Here is a 10,761-nt window from a genome sequence, read left to right on the forward strand (position 1 = left end):
GAAAGACTTCTGGCCTGATCCAGCTCTTCCCATGTTAGGCTGCCAGCATAGGAACAGTGTGTACCTTCACCAGGGCATTTGACATCCCCCTGCAAGAAATCCTCAGGCTGCTCCTGCTCACCTGAAGGATAGGGAAGTTCCCGCGCCAGGGCTTTTTTCAGCTGGAACTCACCTGAACTCAGTTCCAGCATCTGTCAGGTGGGTTCCATTGCCATTAAAAGAGGTGTTCATGTGAGTTCTGGCATCTCTTTCTAGAGAAAAATAGCACTGCTCCACACGGTATCAAGGATCCAGCTTGCTAGAGGGATACTTGGGTTGGAGGCATTCTGGGAGAACCATAGTTTGTCCCTGACTCTGCAGCAGCGAACTGGGCTGCCTTCTGATGATGCTGGCCCGCCCAGCCGTTTTAGGCTTCCGTGGCATGGTCCAGTTGCTGGCTCCATTTAGTCTGGAGATGTGCTGGTGGACCTCCAAGCTTCAACAAATGTGAAGTGCTGTGGTACATGCAAGTAGCATGAGCAAAATCAAGACATCCTGCAGATACAGCTTGTTGGCTGAGAGTTACTATTGATAATGCAAGCATCCTGAAACATGGGAAGCTGCCTTAGATGGAGTCACAATAAGCTGTAAGACCCACATATATGAAAATATAAGGTAAAAGGTAAAGGGACCCTGACCATTAGGTCCAGTCATGGCCGACTCTAGGGTTGTGGCACTCATCTCACTTTATTGGCCGAGGGAGCCGGCGTACAGTTTCTGGGTCATGTGGCCAGCATGACTAAGCCGCTTCTGGGGAACCAGAGCAGCGCACAGAAACGCCGTTTACCTTCCCACCGGAGCGGTACCTATCTACTTGCACTTTGACATGCTTTCGAACTGCTAGGTTGGCAGGAGCAGGGACCGAGCAACGGGAGCTCACCCCGTCGCGGGGATTCGAACCGCTGACCTTCTGATTGGCAAGTCCTAGGCTCTGTGGTTTAACCCACAGCGCCACCCACGTCCCATATGAAAATATAAAGTACAGTGGTACCTCAGGTTACATATGCTTCAGGTTACATACGCTTCAGGTTACAGACTCCGCTAACCCAGAAATAGTGCTTCAGGTTAAGAATTTGCTTCAGGATGAGAACAGAAATCGTGCTCTGGAGGCGCGGCAGCAGCAGGAGGCCCCATGAGCTAAAGTGGTGCTTCAGGTTAAGAACAGTTTCAGGTTAAGTACGGACCTCTGGAACGAATTAAATACTTAACCTGAGGTACCAGTGTACTCCAAAGAACAAACATACTGAAAAGGACAATCAACAACAATACAAAAAGGACAATGAACTATAATAGATTTGATTTGACCATTAAGACTTTTTGAAAGATGTCCACTTAGTCCTAAGTTCTTGAGAAAGGATATTAACCCAGAATGACGCTTCATGGATCTGATAAGGTGGATCGTGGTCCACAAAAGCTCACAGTGGTTTATTGGGTTTGTTGCAGCAGATCGTTATAGCTACTACCCCTCTGAGAACTTTAAAAATCTGGGTACTTCTCCATTCTTACTATGACATTGCAGGGCCTCACGTCTCTCCTTCATAGGAGATTAATCATCATGTATTTTCATAAATTGAGCAAGACCTGGTGAGTTCTCCTCCCCTTAGTGAAAAACCACCTTCTTTGACAAGGCAGGAGAGAAATGCCACAGACGACTAGACAGCAGGACTGGCGTTGAGAGATGCAATTAAAACAAGCTCCCAGAAGCTGAAAAACTAATTTCCCCCCTGCGAAATAACTTACCTGAACAGAGGACAAGGACAATGGAACTGTTTCGTGGTCTGATTTGGACTTTTTTCCAAGGTGAGAACTAGAGGTGTGGAATAAGTTGGGCTTTCCACTGGGTGCATTCTGCTGGGGAAGGTGCAGGCTCAGGTATCCCCATCTTTCCTCCCCCCCCTTCATTCTTTTGGTCAGTGATAAAAATCTTGAAATCAAGGCTTGCGCAGAAATCTGCGGAGTTCAAGAACCAAGGATAAAATGCTTGCTATTGAGCTTTCCACCCCAGAAATAAGCAATCAGAGATACTTGCATAATTGAAAAAGTGATTAGTATGGGGATTTTAAATGTTTGTTTGTTTAATGGATTTATATCCCACCTTTTTCTCCAAGGAGCTCAATGTGGTGTAGATGCCCCCCCCCCCATTTAATCATCACAACAACCTTATGAGGCAAAATGAGGTAGGCTAGGCTCAGAGGCAATGACTGCTCCAAGGTCATCCCGTGAGCTTCATGGCTGAATGGGAATTTGAGCATGAGAATGGGCCATTTCTGTGGTGGCTCCCCATTTGTGGAAAGCTCTCCCCAGGGGCTTGTCTGGCACCCTCATTGCATATCTTTAAGCACCAGAAGAAAGCCTGTCCCAGGCCTTTGGCTAATTAATCCATCTATGACCTTTTAAACGTGTGGACGCATGGGTGGGTTGCTTTGTTTGTTAACATGTTATGTATTTCTCTGTTTTTATGCTGTTTTATGCCCTGTTGTCCTCAGATGAAGGGAGGTATATACCGGTAAATTCAATATACAGTGGTACCTTGGTTTTCGAACGTAATCGTTCTGGAAGACCGTTCAAGTTCTGAAACATTCAAAAACTGAAAACTCAGTACGGAAGCCTCAAAACAGAAAACTCAATATGGAAGCCACATTTCATGTTCGACTTCTGAGGCCCGTTCAAAAACTGAAGCACTTACTTCCAGGTCTGCAGCGTTTGAAAACCGAAACGTTTGTCAATGGACACATTTGAAAACTGAGGTACCACTGTATAAAATCATAAAAGAACATAGTCTCCAGCTTATTGTGTTCAGTCACATTCACACCATATATTTACATTACTCTTATACCACTTGATGAGTTATGGAGAATGCCATGAAATGTGGTTTGTTTAGGGTGCTGACCTCACATACCTACAATTCCCAGCACCCTTAGCAAACTATAGTTCCCAGGGTTCTCCATGAAAAGAGTGTTATAAATGTGTGGTTGATGTAACTGAAACTCCATCCATTTTGGAACAGACGTTTTTGTGTGTAATAGCTCTGAATATGCTTAACATCTGATTTGTTCTGAGTGAAAAGTATTTCCTTTCTCTTTCTCTTTTTCGCAGTTTGTTGGACACTGGACGGCCCTGAAACAGTCACTGCACCTCTTGGTGGCTCACTGTCTGTCCAGTGTAAATATGGAAAGGAGGATGAAAAATCTGTCAAATACTGGTGCAAAGAAGAAGGTTTGACCCTCTGTTCTAGTAGCCACACTGTCCGTACAACTAGGATGGAGGCAGAGGGGATGAATGACAGAATGTCCATTAAAGACAACCACACATTCCATAAATTCACTGTGACCATGGAAAACCTCACTAATGAAGATGCCGGGACATATATCTGTGGGGTAGAGAGAGCCTATAACATCTGGCACCCAGTGGAAGTTATCATTACAGGTACACTTCCCCACCGCTGCATTTACTCTTATAGGGAGAGGGCCATTGTGTCTACAAAAGAAGCTAATGCACTCCAGCAGAGCCATTCCTTCCATGAGGCAGGGGGAGGCATCTGCCTCAGGTTGCAGATTCTGAGGGGAGGGAAGTGGCTAGAAATGTGTGCCAGCTTGGTGCCCTAGGATGCAGTAGAAGATGCTGTTCCGTCACCAGGGCTACAAGTCTGGTCAGATTTTGTGCATAGAATGTGGAATGTGCCATCTTGTCCTTCACCTCGGGCGGAAAAATGGCTTGGGCCACTCCAGACTCTAGCTTCCTAAAGCTAGAATTGTGTGATGGTTTGATACGGGTTGCACTCAGAATCTTGAGAATGGCACCTTTCTTTTTAAAAGAGAGCATGCTTCTGGCCCTTGAGGATTAGATTTGAAGGTGTGTGGGTAATGGTGGTGACATCTCAGAAGTGGGGAGAGTAGCAGGCCTTGGAAGAACCCATAGGCATCTAGGACTATCTGCTTGACTAGCAAAAGCAAAGTCATTCCCACCAAGTATGTGGGGTGTGTATATTGGTTGAAGCATGCAGTCTTTCTGGCGAACAATTTCATTTGCTTTGACCCCTAATTTTACGCAGGCAGGTTCAGCTGCTGTCAATGTTTTGATCACTTAGGCCAAGCCTTTTTTATTTTCCAAGACATTTGATAGGTGACCGGAGCTTATGGTTTTTATCGACTGCTCTTTCCGGTTTCGTATGATCTGAGGGCTGGATTCAGCTAAATAGCTGTTCTAGTGGGAGCCAGCACAACAAGTCCCACTACTACAACAACAGGGCTTTCCTCCCTCCCCTACCCATGCCACTCTCCTCCATGACCCCCTCCACATCACCCCTGGGGTCAGTAGAGGGTGGGTCACCCCATCAGTCAAGCAGACATGCTTGCATTGGTGTATCAATCTCCTTAAACTCTACTTTGGGCTTCACCCTAAGGCTTGATTTTACTGCTGGTAAGCTTTTAAATGCAAAGGGTTTATTTGTAAACTGCTTTCAATATTACTGGGATTTGTAAACTGCTTCGAATACTATTTTATAATAGGAAAGCAGTATGTTGTTGTTTAGTCGTTTAGTCGTGTCCGACTCTTTGTGACCCGATGGACCAGAGCATGCCAAGCACTTCTGTCTTCCACTGCCTCCTGCAGTTTGGTCAAACTCATGCTGGTAGCTTTGAGAACATTGTCCAACCATCTCGTCCTCTGTCATCCCCTTCTCCTTGTGCCCTCCATCTTTCCAAACATCAGGGTCTTTTCCAGGGAGTCTTCTCTTCTCATGAGGTGGCCAAAGTATTGGAGCCTCAGCTTCACGATCTGTCCTTCCAGTGAGCACTCAGGACCGATTTCCTTAAGAATGGATAGGTTTGATCTTCTTGCAGTCCATGGGACTCTCAAGAGTCTCCTCCAGCACCAGGAAAGCAGTATATGAATGTTTAAATGAAACACATGCAACTTTTGCAGGTTTGCCACAAGCTCTGATGGATCAGAGCACAGGTCTAGCATTCAGCTTCCTCTTCATTTAGTGTTTTCCTTTTATTTCGTATTGCATGGCTGGCTCTAAGTAGCATCAACTTGCAAACCATTTGAACCCACACCAAAATCTCCTGTTAAAAAAATAAATCTGAAAAGATGAATAAATTCCCTAGGTTAGGATTTGACTGTGCATGTTTTTCCTCCCCCTGCAGATTCTGTTCCTTCGACCCATTTTGGAAGCATGGAACAAGCAACAGAAGAGCCAGCTGTATCTCCCATAGATCCTGAAAGGTGCCATAACCCTTTACACCCTGTATGTTCGAGGGAGGACTCCCAATCTAGCCTATTATAATAGCTGGGTGCCAAGTCCAGCTGAATGCCAAGTCTAATTGTAATGAAGAGCCAGGGGCCAACTTTCCCACCCATGGCAAAAATGTTACTGTATATTCATTCATACTGCTTCTAATCTACCTTTCTTTTTCTTTTCTTTTTTATCTGCATCTATCTCTCTTTTTTTAATATTAAATTTTTATTTCAAAACCAAAAAAAATTATAAACATCAAATTCAAAATCCATATTCATTTTCTAACATAAGCCTATTACATAGATTACCTAAATGAAAATATATCTAATTGCTTTAGGCTTCCCTTTGCTATATGTAAATACAACACAATTAACAAATTGTATTATAAATGATATTATAGATTCCCATATACCCCTCACTCCCCTTCACCCATGTGTGATCTCAATATTTTACTTCTTCCATCTTGTTGTGTTGTCTCTAATCTACCTTTCTACGACAACAAAAAAGCCTCAAGGCAGGATAGAAATAAAATAAATGCACATTTAATTCATGCTCATACTGCTTGCATGTGTCATTATGGCAGTGAATTAGAAAGAAAGAAAGAAAGAAAGAAAGAAAGAAAGAAAGAAAGAAAGAAAGAAAGAAACTAGTGGAACATTTCTCTCTTTAGAACTCAGCCTAGCAACACTGATTTCCTGCTCCTGGTCATGTGGAAAATCCCCGTCTTCCTAGCTATGATGGCCGCCGTGGTTTGGGTGCATGTATGGTACGGGAAGACCAGAGGAAGCTCCAACCCCAAGGCTCCAGAGACTGAAGAAGAGCTTTAAGGTATCCCATCTAAGGGTAACCAACTCTCACTGATGACTCAGTCGTGTCATTAATTTCCAGATTTCCAGGGATGTTGTGAGAAAGTGAGAAGGTGGGAGGTCTACCTGGTAGTTGCATACTTTGGCCCTGCCAACACTGATACCCAAGAGATAATTTACATGCCAAGTATAGAAAATCCAGGATCCTATTAAGAAACTAGTAAGGCCTTTGCTGCTGCAGTTAACAAAATTTATTTTTTTCTATTCCTCTTCTCAGTACTTGGCCAATGTGGGTTTTTTTTATCCTAAATCAAGTCAGGTTACTCACACTCCAAAGGCCTCTTTCACAAATTATTGCACAGCCCAAATCCATGTTTTCCAGATGTTGCAGAGAAATGTTGCTGATTGCAGATCCCTGGCAAATTACTAGCACAACACACCCAAGGTGACCACATGTGTTAGACAAGCAGGTGTGATGGGTTTACAAAGCACATGTAAAATGTTTTTCATTTTGCCTGAAAAATGTATGGAACAGCCTGGAGCGTTGGATGGCTTTATACCACCAAGCTCTGCTTGATTCTGATATTATTGCCTACCTAATTATCCAGAGTCAAAACCAGATAGTAGTCCCACAAATAACTTGTACGTTGTTCCTCCTTCAAACTAACTTTAACCCCTGATTTTTCTGTACGAACAAGAGGTTTTGCTTGGGATAAGCAATGACACAAAGTCCAAGATAAGAAAGAAGAACCCAACAAAATACCACAGCTCAGGTGCTGCTACTTTAATGTGGAATCTTTTCTTGTTGCTTTTCTGTAGCTGATGAACCATCTCTTTCTTAGCCTAGGAGTCGACCAAGGCATGAGTGCCATCCTTCCATTTCCATGCACAGAAATTCAGTGACCACCTGCAGGAGGAAGCTTTCTTCTCATTTCTCAAAGCAGAAGGCTTTGTCCTAAAACGCACTATGGAACTGTGACCTCTTGGTTGTTTCAGAGCCCTCAGAAACTTGTGCGGTGGTGGAGCAGGAGAGAACACTCTCTAAAGCAGTCCCATCATTGTTGAACTCCTTTTCCCACAGCTGTGTCTTGTGCCTTCACTGTAGAGTTTCCACTGAACGCTGAGGTTGCACCTCTTTATCCAAGCCTTTGATACTTGACGTGTCTATTTTTTTAGGACCCACCCGATTCTTACAATTTGTTTTTAACTGTTTTCAAGGTTGTGTTTTAAACTGAGACCCTCTCTAGGACCTTAGCACGAGGGCAAGTAATAAACCAAAGCAATCAGAATAATACCAAAGGAAAGCAAAGCCTCAATTCATCGTAATTGTCCTTCATCAAACATGGGCGAAAGCATACTAAAATATTGAATAGCTTGGTTGACCTGCTGATTGACCACAGGGCCAGCTCAGCTCTAAGCTGTCCCTGTTTTAGGCAAGCCTGCCTTTTGCTCAAGGAAGCTGTGCCAGCCACACAGATGCCATCCAGCTGGCATTCCTTACTTGGTTCTGAGAGTCAAGCCAGATCATTTGGCTGCCCTAACACTCTTCCCCAGTGTCTCACAGCCCAGCTTCCAACACTTTCTGCCCAGTCAGAAGAGGGTGGATTTGCGTCATTGATACACCCAGACCCAGTGTCTGCTCCTTGAGGCCCTGCAAATCGCCCTCACCTGGTGACACGGGCGTATCCAGTATTTATTTGGGGGGGCAGGCAGAACCTCAGCTTGCTATGTATTTTTTTATTGATGGGGGGCAGCTGCCCCTCCCTGCCCCCTCCCCTTGGTGAGCTGCTGCTCAGGCAGAGGGACCTCCTGCAAATTTACAACAGAGTCTGTCACGACTGGACCAAATGGTATGGGGTCCCTTTACCTTTTACTATGTTCTTTTAAGATTTTATACAGTGGTACCTCGGTTTTCGAACATCTCTGTTGATAAAAATTTCGGTTTTCGAACGCCGTAAACCTGGAAGTAAGTGCTTCAGTTGTCGAATGGGCCTCAGAAGTCGAACATGAAATGTGGCTTCCCTATTGAGTTTTCTGTTTTGAGGCTTCCATACTGAGCCTTCAGTTTTTGAACGTTTCGGAGCGCCACAACCCCAGAGTCGGCCACGACTGGACCTAATGGTCAGGGGTCCCTTTACCTTTACCTTATAGAAACATTGTCAATGCATTTTAGCATTACCAGCCAGGAAGGCCGTTTGCTGCTGCATTAACAGTATTTATTTGCCCATTCTTCTTTGTCCAGACTACGGTAAATCCTTTATAGCCTATCAAAGCATCAACTGATTTGCAAAAGGTATTCTTCAATTTCAAGGTTGATCCTGGAGCTCTTTTGCCTTCTGGTGTTCCTTCCAAAAATGTGTTATGGGTTTCTTTAATAAATGTGTATGGATTTAAAACACACACACACACACACACACACACACACACACACACTCCACCAAAAGTCCTCAGACAGCTTTCCTTTCTTCAGCTACTGGCCCAGAGATCTGTGGACTATCATCTATACAGAACAGGATCCATGGTATGGGGCACCATGAAAAGAGATGTCTGGTCCTTGTTTGCTTCTGGGATGATTGGGAGGAGGGTGGGAGAGACGTAAAGTTGTGAAAGAGGTGCAAATTAGTAAAACTTGGCATTTGCCCAGTGACTAAAGCCTTACTCATTAAAACAAAAAATCTATATGGAATGGTGTTTTTTTGCAGTGAAAATGCATAAAAGGGAACTTGCCATGAGGTGTGTGGGAGGCTAAAATAAAGAAGTGCAATTCCTGCAATGTCATGCGGTATCAGTGGTTCAAAGCTATAGACGGGCAAGACCACTTTAGACTGGGGAAATCTTCTCGCTGAAGGAGCTTGAACTTTGCAACTCACATCAGCCAGAAACATCTGGACATTTGTTGACAGTGGCAAGAGTTATCATAGCTAGGAAGTGGAAGGGGCAAGCTGAATATGAAATGGAGGAATGGTACAGGCAAGTGTGGCAATTAATGATAAAGTGATGTGTGCTATTAAAGTAAGAAGGGGAATGTGGAAGAGAAATTATGTTGAGGAAATATGGAAAATATTTGTGGAATTCGTATTGTTAAAACAGAAAGGGGTCAAACCATCTCAAGAAGTGTTGAATTTTTGGAAAGTTGGATAATTATGATAAATAATGGTTTTGGAGTGGGGAGCACATTTTTATTTGTATTAATACTTTAAGAAATAATAAGAATAATTTGGGGAGGAAAAAAAATTTGGACATTCAGACACAACAGAATCAATACATATGAAAAGCTGAAGATTGTGGGGGAAAAATTTAACTATGTGTGCTTAACCTCTAAGCCAAGAGTAGCCAACCCAGTTACCTCCAGAAGTTGTTGGACTCCAACTCCCATCAGCACCAGCCAGCATGGCCACTGTTCAGGGATGATGGGAGTTGTAGTCCATTAACATCTGGAGGCCTATTTAAGATCTTCCAGTAGCTCATGAAAGGACAGGTGAGCTCAGAGATGTTTCTGAAAGAGAAGGTTTTTTTAGCCACAAAGGTTGAAAAATCCAGATTTCCCTTTCTTGTTCAGCAGAAATCACACACTCTGCACTAAACTGGTGTAGTTAGAAGCATACAGAGCCGTCTAGTGGTGGTATAATAGATTTGCAATCAAAGTTAACATGGACTGAAGGGTGAATTCTAGACACTGAAAACTGTGGGATGAACAAATGATTAAAGGGAGGGGTGTGCATAAACTCAGAATGAACACTCATTGTTGTATAATAACCACCCTGTAAATCAACCAGAAAGAATAGTCAGTTAAGACTGAACATCATCTAACTACAGTGGTACCTCAGGTTAAGAACTTAATTCGTTCCGGAGGTCCGTTCTTCACCTGAAACTGTTCTTAACCTGAAGCTCCACTTTAGCTAATGGGGCCTCCCACTGCCGCTGTGCCACCACCATGCAATCTCTGTTCTTAGCCTGAAGCAAAGTTCTTAACCCGAGGTACTATTTCTGGGTTAGCGGAGTCTGTAACCTGAAGCATCTGTAACCCGAGGTACCACTGTACCAGATAAGCTTTGTGCATGCAAATCTGGATGACTGATGGATGAACAGCATGTCTGAAGATGCCCTGCAAAGAATAGAAGAGAGATAGGAAGTTTGGTAAGAAAGTTAGTACAGATACAAAAGAGAGGGGGAGAGAGAAAGAATAACAAAGAGTCTTGTGGCACCTTAAAAACTAACAGTGAATTGTGTGATTATCATATATGTACTTTCTGTATCTTATTTACTTCTGACCTCACTGTTTACAGTTCCCATATGCATATATACTTGCAGCTGAGTCTATGTTATTGCAGCTTCATGTATCTGGTGAGGTGAACTGCAGTCCACGGAAGCTTGCACTGTGGTAAATTGGTTAGGGTCATATTAAGCTAAATCGTTGCACTAGCAGAAACCAGTGCAATGATTCCCCTTAGCAGTGGTGTAGCATGGGAGGGCCACAGGGGCGGGTGCCCCAGTTGCAAAATTGTATGGGGTGCAAACTTTCAATGCCTGGTGCTGCCTCAATACAGCTGTGTGCTTCCATCGCTGGGCTCCGTTGAAAACTACTTCTTCATGTGAACTATGTAACTCTTCTTTTCTTATCTCTGGGTGACGTGGACGCCTTTAGGCCGTTGAATGCACATGTGTACTCCGTTTCCC

The 10,761-nt window shown here is 43.8% G+C and overlaps 2 protein-coding genes across 3 annotated transcripts in view; both read left to right on the forward strand.

The window, feature by feature from the left end:
- CD300LF (CD300 molecule like family member f) overlaps window positions 1-10,761 on the forward strand; it is a 122,008-nt gene that overhangs the window by 57,863 nt on the left and 53,384 nt on the right. The window lies entirely within an intron of this gene.
- On the forward strand, window positions 1,690-9,037 carry LOC310756260 (CMRF35-like molecule 6). Of its 2 annotated transcripts, none has more exons than XM_083599968.1 (5): window positions 1,690-1,839; window positions 3,136-3,465; window positions 5,187-5,265; window positions 5,949-6,106; window positions 6,927-9,037. In XM_083599968.1, exons 1-4 carry the CDS (start codon window positions 1,800-1,802, stop codon window positions 6,103-6,105), a joined length of 606 nt encoding a protein of 201 aa, XP_083456094.1. In that variant the 5' UTR covers window positions 1,690-1,799; the 3' UTR covers window position 6,106; window positions 6,927-9,037. The 2 variants fall into 2 exon arrangements, with proteins under 2 accessions (XP_083456094.1, XP_083456095.1); XM_083599969.1 differs by having other exon boundaries at window positions 6,932-9,037.

The sequence above is a fragment of the Podarcis filfolensis genome, assembly GCF_964270895.1.
Source record: "Podarcis filfolensis genome assembly, chromosome: 2".
NCBI classification, from domain to species: domain Eukaryota; kingdom Metazoa; phylum Chordata; class Lepidosauria; order Squamata; family Lacertidae; genus Podarcis; species Podarcis filfolensis.

Excerpts from the sequence above, each read along its gene's own strand:
- LOC310756260 (XM_083599968.1), top strand. The coding sequence starts at position 1,800 with ATGGAACTGTTTCGTGGTCTGATTTGGACTTTTTTCCAAG. Across the intron at positions 1,840-3,135 it reads GATTTGGACTTTTTTCCAAG|TTTGTTGGACACTGGACGGC; the intron begins GTGAGAACTAGA and ends TCTTTTTCGCAG. Across the intron at positions 3,466-5,186 it reads AGTGGAAGTTATCATTACAG|ATTCTGTTCCTTCGACCCAT; the intron begins GTACACTTCCCC and ends CTCCCCCTGCAG.